This window comes from Varanus komodoensis, unplaced genomic scaffold, assembly GCF_004798865.1.
Source record: "Varanus komodoensis strain SLA01 unplaced genomic scaffold, ASM479886v1 scaffold24, whole genome shotgun sequence".
Taxonomy (NCBI): domain Eukaryota; kingdom Metazoa; phylum Chordata; class Lepidosauria; order Squamata; family Varanidae; genus Varanus; species Varanus komodoensis.
This window is the reverse complement of record NW_025335641.1, coordinates 11,102,447-11,116,341: the sequence shown is the minus strand read 5'-3', so window position 1 is coordinate 11,116,341 and position 13,895 is coordinate 11,102,447. Positions and strand designations below refer to the sequence as shown.

Here is a 13,895-nt window from a genome sequence, read left to right as displayed (position 1 = left end):
TACTGCATGTAAAACTGAAAGAGGAAAAAGTATCTCTGGCTTTGTTAGCTGGAGATGTAGGTATGGCTCAGTTCCATGAGGCTGCAAAGGAAAGCACAAGATGTGAGACTGACGCAGAATTCAGCTTCCTATGGTTCTTAGCTTTCTCCTTTAGAAAGAAAATAATGCTTTTCTTTATTTTACTATCCCACTTTTCTCCAGCAAGGACTTGACATGGTTTACACAGATCACGTCAGTTAAAAACATCTTGAAAATCTCAGTTCTCAGACAGCTGATCCTCATGGAGCCAAAATGGCACCACCCGCAATAAAATGGGGTTATTTGCCAGCTTTGGGAAACCTTTGTTTAGCTGGAATGGATTGATTCAGCGGAGCAAACAGAGCTCTAAAACGTGTATTACAAAGTACAATTGATAAGCAAGCCAGCCAGCCAGCCAGCAGCCAGCCATTTATGTCTCATGATTTATAGCCATGTAATATTATCCCCAAGGTCAGGAGAACAAAAGCTCACAGCTGAAGCACTAGATCCAGATACAAATCTGCACCAAAGCTGCAATCCTGTGCATGTTCATACCCCTATGTGTGAAGACCATTTAACACATTGGGTCTTGCATTGGAGTCAGAAGGAGGCTGCACACGTATTTACTAGTTAAAACTTTGATCGGAAATATGCATGTTACCATGACCTTGACACATAACCGAGTAAGCAGAGCAGATACAGAATTAATACTTTGCAGGAGAAATTGACCTTCCCCTTTCTAAAACCTAGGTGTAGTCAGGATGGGGGAGTAATCAACCTAGTTTTGAAGGCCAGAAGCTAGGTCTTTGGGGAAAAAAGGAACAAACAAGAATGATGCAAGGGAAAAACTGGATCAATTCCTCTAGTATATTTTCACTGTATCTACTGCAAATCCCACCAGTCTGTAAGTCAGAAACGGGCAACTTGTGGCCCTCCACATTCTTGGCCTATGAATTCTATCCATCCTTGTTGTAGACTGTGTTGGCTAGGATGGACAGGAGCGGAGATCGAAGCAAGCGGTCAGCCTTGCTCAAGCAGTATCTGGTGGAAGGAAAAACCTGACTTTGTGTGTGCATGCACACTCAATAATTGGTGTTCTTGAGTCAGTCTTAAATAAAAGCAAATGAAAGTGTTGTGTCAAGGAAGGTCATTGTAGAGCTAAGGAACCTGATTGCATTTGTGGTTCTGGCCACTGCACTAGCATAAACCAAAACTGGCCCGACATAAACCATCAGAGTGAGAAAAGTGGTAATTTGCTGCCCAAATTTAATAGTGTGGCAAAACCAGGTTGTTTTTTCTTTCAAACAAGATGTACTCCTTTTTCCTCTGCACTGCCAAATTTTAGCAGCAAATCATACTTTTTCTCATGTTGGGAATGACATTCTTCAGGTATCGGTTTGCTGTACCTTATTCTAGTACTGCTTTGGTGCAGGATGTACAAATGACGCACAATGTGAAAAATCCACCCATTAATAGTCTGCCTTAGTGCCGTGTCATTCACAATAGCACTGGAACAGCACTGAATGCTGCACGAGGACTCCAACCCAGTGCAAGCTACTTCAAAATAACTGGGGACTGCGGGAAGGGAGGGTTACCAAGCGCCCTTCAACTGCATGGTGCAGTATTTCAGAATCAGGAGTGTGAGGCAGGGCAGTTGAAAGAAATACACTAGTTTGCTAATCTTGCATTCTCTGAGTGTGTTGTGCAATGTCATGAGATATTTGTCCTTAATAGTCACATGAACCATGTTCCAAGTTAAGCTCATAACTGCATTCTTTTCATTGTATGATTACATGCCTTTTGGCGACAGCTTGAGCCTGATCAGGAGGTGAGTTTGCTATACTAGAAACACATTTGCCTCTGCTGTTCAGAAATAAAATCCTAACCACTACAAATGTTCCGGGCAGCAACAATTAACCATGCATGCATGCACATACAGAGGAATGCAACAGAAGATGGGCTAAGCACTATAAAATGCCTTCTATATTGAGTGATTTACCAAGCAAGATGAATTTTTTCACCAACCATAGGAAGCCTTTCTTAATAAGTTTTTGCACAAATAGCAGGACATGCTATTTGGTCAGTGCTATAGAGATCCTTACTGTAATTACTAAAGCTTGGCAACTGTTCCTCTGTGCCAGAGGTGCCAAGCTTGGACCTTGTGGGTTGGTGGGAACCAGTGGAACACAGTTGTTCTGTGTTGTCTTATTTGGCTCGAAATGCAATGTTTTAAAAGGTTGTGGTAGATTTTTGCCAGGGCATGTTGCTCCTGTGCCACAAAGCATTCCCTTCTCCATCCCATACTGGACCAGCTTCAGTGCAGAATGCAGAGCTGGCTCATTGTGTGGGAACAAAGGCAAGGGTGGACCTCAGATCTATCTGTTAATTAGTTCACGGCCGAGTACTCGATACCAATTCTTAAAGGGAAAATAAAGATATGTTTCCAGCCATCTTGTTTCTAATTTAATCTTCTATTTCAACCTGCAGGAGGGGACCTTGTAATGTAATGAGCAGTACATATTAGGCATGCATTGAAATTATCCTATAGCATTTGACAATGAAATACTTTTTCACCAAATCAAGGACCGTAACATTTATTTTTTCCCAGTTACCTTTATTAATTATTATTATTAATTTCATTCCTATACTGTCCCACAGCCAAAGATCTCTGGGCGGTTTACAACCCTCAGTAAAAACAGACAATAGCAAAAATTACTTTGCAAAACCCCTGGAATGCATAATCCCCTCCAAACCCTTGGCCTCAGAAAAGAGGGCCAGCTTAACCTGGTGCTGAAAAGTGACAAATTCAGCACCAGCCAAGCCACAGTAGGGAGGCTGTTTCACAGATTGTGGGGGGGGGGGGGGGGAGGCAACACAAAGAAAGCCCTCCCCTTTGTTGCAACCCTCACAGTCAGCGCATAGAGGAAAACCCTGGAAGTTAAACGTAGTGTATTTATGTAAATATTAAATAATTTACTACAACATATACAAATATAAACATCCATTCATAAAAATCATAAATATATAAAAATTGATTGCAGTAGCATTATAAAACTCAAAATCACACCACCTATGTTAACAGATGTATGCCATTTGAAGAAACTAGGTTTGTCTCTTTCCAGGAGTTCATAATCAGTTTACATTTAAAGTGCTAAATCCTGACACATAAATTAATATGTAAAGAACATTGTACCATTAAAGGTGGCTGCCAATATTGCAAATGTTCAATTTCGTAAACGTTTCCAAAAGTCTGTTTCAAAACAGAGAAAATCTCCTGTCTAAACGCTGATAGCAAGTACCTGCCTCTGGCATAGTCTAGCGTTTAATTCTGATTTGCACGATACACTTCAAATGAATCCTATTTGTGTGCAATCCTATGCGTGTTTAGACAGAACAAAGGTCTGTAACTCTGGTTACAGCTAGCTGGGACATACTGTGATTGTAGGCCCTTTTTTCTGTCTAAACAGTTTAGGCTGTTAAAAGTTTTTATTTTATGTATCTGTTTTTTATTCTAGAACCCGTACCAACTGATGTTTCCAGAACATCTTTATCCAAAAGGATTCAGAGAAAACAGTTTCCTCCTGTCAGTTAATGTATTTAAAACAGTTTTCGTTACTGTTACTGGCTGACTAAAAGCAGACATTTTAAGTAGTGTTTTAAGTCCAAGTGTTTCACAGAAACAGTAAGTCCCTTGATTTAAAGATCAATGATTATTGCTTCCATAGGTAAGCCAAGGGTTCCACAGGTAGGAGTTATGAGCAGCAGTTTGTAGTGATAATGCAGATGTGAGCTTTCCTGCCCCCTATAAATTTGGGGGGATGTTCTCTTTCATTGTGGCTGCAGATTTTGATCTCCTGCATCTGTACACAATCACAGGCAAAGCGATAATTAGCATGAGGACTGCAATTGCACCAAACGCTATTATAAGAATTGACTCTAATGGAAGACCTGGAAAAGAAAGAAAATGCAAAGTTGGAGAACATGTAACTTCCATACAACAGACCAGTACTGTGTTTCTAGAATAAAACTAAAGTGGGTTCTATTATGTTGAGCCATTTACCTTGAAATCTACTAGCCTAGCATTACTCCGTAACTGGAAAGCACTTGATGATTATCAATAAAAAATTACATTTATATCCCACCTTTCTTTCTCTTGCAAGGAACCCAACGCTCTTCTTTTTCTATCTGCACAACAACCCCAGATTAAGGTAGGTTAAGCTGAGTTACAGTAACTTGGCCAACTTCATCCACAGGATTCATGACTGAGTGGAGACTCAGGATCTCCTGATTCCCAGTTCAACACTCTTTAACTCATTGCACCTCAAAATGGTGTAATTATGTCTCCAACACTCATAAAACAGGATCCTTTTCTAATCAGAAAAGAGGCATGTGGTTAAGGGGAATGCCAGCCTGTGGAAAGGCCTTCCCCATCACAGTTTCTTATGCTTTATTGCTTCTGATACTTTTTTTACTTCATCCAACTCACTTCCAGTGTTGGAAAAAGGATTGAAGACCAAGTCTTAAAGTGGTGGAGCATAGATGGTTAAGAGGAGGGAAAAATTTAAGCTCTTTTCATCCACAGAATGTGTGGACTTCTCTGTCTCACATTCAGGGAATAAATAAATGGGTGCATAACCTTCTAGGATTCTGCCATTTCAGGTGAGATCACATGACTGAATTGACCTCTGCATGTAAGACTTCAACATGCACTCTTACACAGGACTATGTATATTCTGTTGAACTTGGTGGGATTTACTTCTGAGTGAGCTTGTGTTGTGGTAAACACTTAGTGTACTGGGGAGACTGCCTCTTCCTTAGCCTTTTGACAATTTGGTTGTCTTGTGCAAAGAAGACAATGTTACATCATGGAATAGTTAGCCCCAAATTCTGTCCTAAGTGGCACAGACTCCAGTGGTTCTGAATGTGCAGTTCAGCACTTAGAAAAAAATGCATCGTCTGACTCTGGGGAAAGGGTGAAAACAGCCATGCAGAAACAATATCGTTTTGGAAAAGGAAGTTATGTGTGACAGATTGCAGTGCAAACTTCACAGCAAATAGTAGAGTGGGGAACGCATTCAGGGCTCACTTTATATGGCTGCATATTACTACTTAGAAAAATTTCTAAAAAGAAATGTCAGTAAGGTGTTAAATTGATTTTGATAGGAATAGCTCATGCATGAAAGGCAATGTTTATAGAAATGGATTATACACTAATGCCAAAGTACATACCATCCAAGTCGTTTCTGTTAACACCAGTACAAACTTGATCACTTTTCTGGCCATCACGGTTATTTATGCGTGACATGATAGTTGCTTGGACAAAGAAGCAGTAACTCTTCCCTGCATCAATCTGAATGTCAAACTTGTTGCTTTTTGCTGCTACCCATTTCTGCAAGGAGAATAAGATGTTTGAAGACACATTTACATGCATTCCAGGTCTTCAGAGAGAACAGATAGGACAAATCCAAAACATATAAAGAGAAACGGGACTTCTAATGTAATATTCTGAACACAGCATGTCGGTTGGTTTGTTCCAAAATTGTAGGTGAAGGAGCAGGATGAATTTTGAAGTAAATATACATGGCTAAGAAAAAGCCATTATAAAAGATCTGTCTGTAAGGCGTGAAACTTGTTTAAGGAAGAACATTAGCACATTTAAAACAAAAATAAAGAAGAAAAATACATATTCAGCCCAGTTTCACTTTTTATTCAAATATGTTTCTTGTATGTTGTGTTTGTTTCATATTCAGATTCATTTGTCTTTCTAATACATTTCAGAAGTTTAAAAAAAACCCCAGAAAGCCCATGCTTGTTAAAAAGGTCTTCACCTGGCACTGGAAAGGCATTGGGTCTGTAAGAGACTCTGAGCAATGCCTTCTAAAGTCAGAGCACCAAGACCAAAAAGTCACTGGCCACGCCCCAGATGGAGGAGGTCTCCTGGTAAATATTTGATGTCCTGAACTTTTTTCTTTCAATCCTTTTTCTTATGCTGCATGCAATTTATTTTACATAGCCATTTTTATATATTGCCAACTTGCAATATATATTTTATTTATTATACAATATTTATAAATTATAAAAAGACTCAGGACACTGAAAATAAACACTCACCTTTCCTGTACTTTGGTCTTTCCAATAGGTCAGTGTATATTCTAGGTCATCTTTGAATATATCCCTGATATTTTGAAAGCTTCCATTGGCAAATCGTATAGGTGTTAAGGGATCTTCAATCTCCACTCTCAAAATTTTACCTTCTTGTGTAAAATTCTTGATTCTGGGCTTTCCAATTTCAGCTAGAAGAGAAATGTTTTTAGATTATTACCAGAGGAAAATTAAAAACTTATTCCTTGTGATTTTTATTACCAACAGAAGAGTTAACCTTTCAGTACACTAATAGTATAGTATAAAATGAAGAATTATGCATCACATAGACCCTTGTCCTAAGACACACAGTGGCCCAATTCACATATGAAAAACTTCCCATGGATTATTTAATGCATTTGTGGTTAAAGTCATGAAGAAGTGAAAGAGTGTGCTGCTTCCGGTCATCTTGCAGCCTTGCATGCACTTTCGGCGATGATCTAGAGAACTCTGTTTGAGGGCTGTTACTAATGACATCTGAAAAAAGAAACAACCTAGCATTTGAACCCATGGCTTGTTGACAGGTTAAAACTCTGAAATGTCTGTGTCTCAGCTACCCAGAGTTCTGGCTTCAGAACTGAATCAAATAAACCATGGTTTGTAGCTGAAAACAGATACAGAAAACAGCATGTTTGCTTGCTCCAGTGCAGCCACACAAATTCATGAGCTAACCTGTATTGGAATTACACGAGAATTAGGATAGTGTCATAAACCATTGTGTTCCTGGCAAATGAAGGCCATTAAAAACCCTTTGAAAACACTGTCCTGCTTATTTTTGTGTGCACTTTCTCATCTCCTGGGCCATGCAGTCCCTCAAAATGCTCACCTGTCATTTGTTGGTTCAAACATGTAGGAACTGACATGCAAAATTTAATTTATGTATAGTCACATAGATGGGGATTCTAGGTCACATTTGCCAAGAAAATGCAGAACTAAAAGTTATCCCAGATACAAACTGGATCTCTCAATGTTTTTGCAACTAAATTCAACCTGGGGTGGGGGGGGGGTTGCCAATGTAACTGAAATGGAGGAGCAAATTTAAATCTCTCCCCGTGCCATTTTCCTGTTCAAAATTATTGTTCTGAACACATGTGGGTAGCCTCAGTTGTATTTTCTACACCTCATGGAGAAAACAAATAAAAGAAAGGCAGTATTGACTTTGAAAATGGTACAGAATATAAGAGTTAAAGATTCCCCTTCTCACTATCAAATCAGCACCCACCCCCAGCTACATTTCATTAAATGCTAGATGTTGTGCTTAACGTGTGCTTTGGACCTTAACAACAAATTTCAAAACTTCAAAGCAATCAGGCTACTTGCTTTCATGTGGATCTGGTGCACAGTGAAATATGTCACAAAGCCACTCTGGAATTCTTGGGATCCTGTGCACAATGAGGAGGAAGGAATGGGAAGAGACGGACACAAGATTACTTACTTTGAGTGTAAGGAGTGAACGGTGGAGAAATTTCATAAGGAGGGGTATCAATATTTTCTTCTGAATAAGGCCCTTCAGAGTATATGCGAGCAACATACATCTCTCTTAAATTCTTCATCCAGTTTGTAAGATCACATTCTGTTTGGCTAATACGATTGCATACTTTCTTCCGCTCAGATAGATCTCTGTAAAGACCACAAGAGTAAAGCAGATACTTATTCACAAATGTATGTGTAAGAAAAGAATGTGCTTCAATGAACTGGTGGGGGGGGTCAGAAGGAAATAGCTCTCTTGCACAGCAGCCAAGCACATCATTTCCCTTTTGATCTGAATAATCATGAAGAATGCTTTTCTGCACTTTGAAAGGATGGCTAAATCTACTTAACAAACCAGCAGTGGTCCTGCCAATCTATGCAACATGCAATAAATTCAGAAAAAGACCAGCCCAGAATACATTATCATGCGTATCAATCCATAATTGGGCACTTTCAAGAAATGTATGGGCTTAGAAGCACTTTCAGATACAGTAGCAATACAACTCACTTGATTTTGTATACCATCATGATTTTTTTTTGAAAATAATAAGATGGTATAGATTTTTGAAGTAAATAAATACAAATTAAAGGACCTGTATCAAGCTGGAACAGGCACACAATTGATCCTTTGCTGATATTCTGCATTATTAATACTTAACAATTAACTAGAGTATGGTGATTCTTGGCTATTTCACACAGAAAGCTTGAAATTTCATATTAGCGACATTGCTGGTTTGGCAAAGGGCTTTTAACACAGATATCATAAGCAGTCTGTCTCCTGAAAGGGCAGACAGACTATCCACCACAAGATCTGAAATATAGTGATACCTTTATCAGAACTGTTATGCCATTTCTCTCCAAGAGTAGCAAATAGTGATACTGAAGCTCTGTCAACAGTTAAGGGTGCAGTCCTGTTGTCCTTGCGGCAGATGCCCATAAGCCTCTGAACTTGGAAGCTTAAGGCATGGAACGCACAACACACTGTAATGCATACAATGCTACAAAGCTGCTATCATTCTCAAATTATGGATTTTCACCCACTTGCAAGCATTCTTCTTAGAACCTACTGTATGCAACCTGCTACGCTGCCTTGGAAATATCGGTGTGTTAAAAGAGCGTCCATCCTTTTAAGGTTAAATCCTACTTGAACTGCATGTTGGAAAGAGACTTACCTAGAGTCTTATGGAAATCAGAAGGACCTTTTACAAAGCAAAATGGCAACTCTAGGCAGACTTTTTGTGATCTGGGGTCAGGCAATATAAGATCTTAAGCTCTCTTCCCAAAATTTGCATTTGAGTTTAAGTATGAATCAAAATACAGACTTTTGAGAAGCCACTTAAACCATCTGAGTCTATTTCCTGGTAAATTTGGCTAAAGTCAGTCCATGTCTGTCATGTTATTCATCTTTATATTCTTGCTGTTTTTCATCTCTGCACCCCACCCCCTATAAAAAAAAATCTGAAATCAGCAAAGAAATGGACACGTTCCCTAATGCAACTTACCCATCTATTTCAACTGTATATGAATAATTTTTTGGCTCAGGCTTCCAAAGCAGCAGTGTCTTAAAATTAAGGGATGACCAAGTAATGTTAACAGCTGTCAATACTTTATTTTCACCTGAAAACAAATTGAGAGAGAGAGAGAGGACCATTATTAATTATGTAGCATTTGACTGGCACCTTGTACTGGAGTAGTTTGCGTGAGCCATAAATAACTACAGGTGTAACTACACCACAAACATCAACTGTACACCAGCTTAATCCATGGTTACTCCAAAAGATTACAGATGATGCTGGAATTCCTAATCCATCTCACAGAGCTACAGTTTCCTGGAGAAAGGGAATAACTGTTCTCAGTCCAAGTGTGTAGATCAGGTAAGTTCAAAGTCGTCAAGAGATTCAGTCTAACTGTGTTCATTCTGGAAGGCAAGTCTGTCAATGACAACTCTGCACAACAGGTATGCAGAACATTCAGCTGCTGCAGAGAAAAACAGGTGATGGCTACTCCCTCTGTGATCAGCTTTTCGGTTCTGAGGCTGGCTAGCGTGGGAAATGGGACACTGCACCCCATGAACCACTGAGTCTTCGTTGTGCCATGGGAAATCCTTTTTCAGCGCTATGTATCCACACAAAGCTCCCTTAATTGTGCTCCACTTCCAGTCCAAATTCTTTTCTATTCACTGCATTTGTATGCACATCACAACCACAACTACACAACATTGCTGTATTATTCCGGGAATGGTTTTTAATTCGCCTAAGAGTGCTTGTAAGCCCATTCTAAAACTTAGCAAGGATGTTTTAGAACATGCTCTCCAAATTGAAGAAGTAACACCTGATTTTGCTCACTTTTAGTATTAGCAGATTAAATTGCTAATTTCAGCCACCAAGATTTCAAAATGTTTTTACAAGCTTCTCTCTTTATTCTGTTAGTACGAGCTCACCATTGGCATGACTGGTACAAGAATTCCTTGCATTGGGTCTATTTGCAAAGAGAATGTCTGTTGTTATGTGCCCTTGAGTCTTCTCTGATTTATAGTGACCCTATGGATGAACACCCTCCAATATGTCTTGATTTTGACAGCCTTGCTCAAATCTTGTAAAGAGTGTTTTTTCCTTTAAGGAAAAGCGAATGTATTGCTGAATAAATGAGCTTAACAATTATTATTTCTAGAATAGTTCTGTCAAGGTCCTGAAATTAAACTCAAATAACTAATAATAATAATAATAATAATAATAATAATAATAGGGTGAATGTGAAACTTCGAAATTTGAAGTGTTCTGGAAGTCAGTCTTAGAAAACTGTAAGTGTAAGAATGACATTCTAATATCTTGAATACACCAAAGTAGAAGCCACAAATTAGCTAGATTTAGATGCAAGGTCATTGAACTGGATATCTATTGTCAATTGACAATAAACTACAAACTATAAACAAACAATAACATTATTTGCAACAAAAAGTGCAAAGTTCTAAGCATAAATATTCAAGAATATTTTGGAAGATGTGGCAATATTAAGATTAACCACTCTCAGGGAAAAGCTATTTCAAAAGGCAAAAGCAACTCAGCAAGTCTGCTTCACAGATGTTGGCCCATCAAATGCGCTTTGACCCTTTCAAACTAACAATCTGGTGTAATCCAAAACTGAAGCTTGCAGAGCACCCATTCCTCTGGAGGCAGCAGGCTGAGAGAGGGATCCTCCCTTTAGGTCAAAGCCAGTGTATTCCTCTCCTCTGTGGATTTAGAGGATAAATCAACTGCCCCAAAACTCACACTGTTAACACCTTCAAATAAAACCTAGGTCCGTTCCCTACACAATCCAACAGTATTCACTGCTTCAGAATCCCCAACGTTATTGAAGGGCTTGGTTAGCTCTGCAAAGACAACCAATATTTACAGAAAAAATTAACATAATCAGTCTGACATCCAGCCACGCAGAGGAGAGTGGAGTGAGGAATGCCACATCCAACCCTACTAGTGAGCAGCCAATTGCTACACCTTCGATCCAATCCATATCCCCTGATCTGAAACCGCCGAACAGCAAAAGCTGTTCCTTTAGGCATAAGGGATTCCACAATGCCTTTTTAAGGGGAAAAACTAACCCCCCTCTAATACATGCTGGTTATGTGGAGCAACAGAAATATCATTAATGTGCATGATGTGGAAATGTTAGCTAGTGTTAGCCTTATGCTGGCCAGAATACATCCACTTTGTCCTAAATGCATCATTGTGTTCAGCATGTCGATATATTGCTTAATTGCATTCCCAACATGCTGGAAACACTCCTCTGGCCACTGACTATACATGCCCTGCTGATGCTTAACAGTCATACTTCACGGATGGAAAGACAAATCAAGCACACAATGGACTGAAGATATCACAACACTGACATTCAATGGAGAATATATGACCAATGACAACTTCATCTCAACAGTCGTTCCAACATTTGGTCAACCTACCTAAACATATTTATTTATTTATTCGATTTATATCCTGCCTTTTTCCTGCAAAGGGCTCAAGGCAGCTTACATTATCTCTCCTCCTCCATCTTATCCCCACAACAACAACCCTGTGAGGTAGGTTGGGCTGAGAGACTGGGACTGGCCCAAAGTCACCCAGTTGGCTCCATGGCCGAGCGGGGACTCGAACCCAGATCCTCTGAGTCCCAGTCCCAGGCTCTTAACCACTACGCCACACTGGCTCTCATATATTTATTTATTTATTTATTAAAACATTTTTATGCCGCCCCATTCGCCGAAGCCTCGGGGCGGCTTACAAACAAACATATTAGAGATATGGAACAGGAACTTTGAATATATGTGCATGTATATGCATATATACATATTATTAGTAATGCACTCAAGATCAGTTGAACACATCTCTGCTTGTTGCTTTGTAACAGTCTATTTTTGTTTTCTTTTTTGCATATCAAATACAAATGATAATAATAAAATCAAATAAAAATATATTTTAAAAATCACACACTGCATAGAAACAGGTCAGAAATCGTAAACCACGATTATTTCCCAAGACTCCATATCCTCCCATCTGTTCTGGGCAAGGCATTATTTTATGGAAAAGCAACCCAAAATACCCACATCCATATCAACACCAATGAAATTCACACATCTTGTAAAACTGCATGTGTAGGAAGCTGCTACACCACAGAACTTCCAAAGGACATACATTCTAATATCTGTCCCTGGAAGAAATTACTGCGTGGAAAGCAGCACAAAGGAAATTGTTGCAATACCTGGATCGCAATACCTGGATGCCAGGCAAGCAAACACAAAGTTTGCATCCTAAATAGGCCAAGGGCCAAATCCTATTCAACACTATCGCTAAATTGTGTAAATTAGCATTTATTTGCATGAAGGTTTCCCTGGAAAATGAACTGCTCCTACTTGTTATGAATAATGCAGCACAATTAAAAAACAGCCAAAATGCACATAATCCAGTTTAACTTCAGGAGTCGAAAGGAGTTCACGAAAAAGAAATGAGGTACATCTCTTACTCCTGAGGCAGGCCAAACTGCAAAATCCACATCAAGCCGCACAGGGCAAATTGGGAATAACCCAAGAACCCACGGAGCCTTCGGAGAAATCATATTTTGCTCTCCCTTCTAATCGATAAACGATTTCCTGCAAAAACTAGCCCGGAACGCCCCCTTCCAAGGCAAGGCAGAAAAGCCATGCAGAGCAAAGGCGAACGATGCAGAACAGCAGCGGTCTCCTCGGATGTTCAGTTCTGCGGGACTTGCTCCCTCTAGAAAGTGCGCTTCGCAGGGCCGCCGCGCTCTGTTCCGGCAAAAGTAGAGAACTCGGTGCGCCTCAATAACTAACGTGTTTCTCGCGGCGCGCAATGGGAAGGGCGAAAGATCGCGGTGCAAAAGTCCTGCGCGCGCGCACGAGTTTGGGGAAGGGGGCGGAGTGCGCGCGCGGGATTCGCCCGAGGAGAAGCGCGGGGCAGCGCGGCGCGCGGCTCGCACTCTTGCACTCACCCAGGCTGAACTGCACCACGCTCAGCAGCGCGCACAGTAGTCCCACTCGGCCGTGCAGCGCGGGTGCCGCCATCCCGTCGAATTTGCAAGGAGGATGCGACCGACCGAAAGGAGACGCGCAGGTAGCGCCCGGTGGATGGGGAGCACAGGCAGAGAGCGTTTCCTGGCGTGCGCCCGGGCGCAAGATCGTGTGTGTATGAAACAGGAAATCTAGCCCAGAAGGGATCTGCGCCTCCTTTATATCACCGCCAACCACCCCCGGAAAGTCCGCGGCAGACGAGAGGATGGCGAGCGGGTGAATCACCCTGTCGCTGGCCGTGATTCAGCTCCCCCGCCCCGCTCAGGCTGAGAGCCGCTCCTCCGGCGCGGGACGCGGGGCCAGGTGAGCGGCGCCGTGGCTCCATCTTCTGCCCAGGTGCCCGCGACGGGAGGAGGCCCGCGGGGAAGCCGCGGCGGGCGCGCGCGCGGAGCGGCTCGCGACGACCCTCGCCCGGGAGGTGGCGAAAAGGAGGTGGCGCCCCCGCACACGGCTGGGTGGCTTCCCTGCACACCCCGCCCCCTGGCCGTTTCCATGACCGGCTGCAGAGGACAGGACCCCGGTCTTGCGGAAGGCGCCACGCTCCGCTTCCATGCCCTGCGGTCGAGGAAAAGGGGAAGAGACGCGCGCGATCTGCCTGCCCGGTCTGCTATCACGGGGCTGGATTCAGACTTAGCCGTGGCTTCGAGCAGACGCCCTGAAATCAGCGGAACCTTTGCTTAACGCTGCTTAT

The 13,895-nt window shown here is 41.5% G+C and overlaps 1 protein-coding gene across 2 annotated transcripts; it reads right to left on the bottom strand.

The window, feature by feature from the left end:
* Positions 1-885: 885 nt before the first annotated feature.
* F3 (coagulation factor III, tissue factor) lies at positions 886-13,326 on the bottom strand. Of its 2 annotated transcripts, none has more exons than XM_044432597.1 (6): positions 13,126-13,326; positions 9,132-9,246; positions 7,595-7,779; positions 6,130-6,311; positions 5,248-5,407; positions 886-3,878 (listed from the first exon to the last, which is right to left on the bottom strand). In XM_044432597.1, the coding sequence occupies exons 1-6, from the start codon at positions 13,196-13,198 to the stop codon at positions 3,847-3,849; spliced, it is 747 nt and encodes a 248-aa protein (XP_044288532.1). In that variant the 5' UTR covers positions 13,199-13,326; the 3' UTR covers positions 886-3,846. The 2 variants fall into 2 exon arrangements, with proteins under 2 accessions (XP_044288532.1, XP_044288531.1); XM_044432596.1 differs by having other exon boundaries at positions 888-3,966; positions 13,126-13,321.
* Positions 13,327-13,895: the final 569 nt, after the last annotated feature.

Bases quoted from the DNA above. Each gene is read 5' to 3' on its own strand.
- F3 (XM_044432596.1), bottom strand. From the start codon at position 13,198: ATGGCGGCACCCGCGCTGCACGGCCGAGTGGGACTACTGTGCGCGCTG. The intron at 7,780-9,131 runs GTAAGTTGCATT...TGGTCTTTACAG, and splicing joins TATACAGTTGAAATAGATGG to AGATCTATCTGAGCGGAAGA. The intron at 3,967-5,247 runs GTATGTACTTTG...TTTCTTTTCCAG, and splicing joins TAACAGAAACGACTTGGATG to GTCTTCCATTAGAGTCAATT.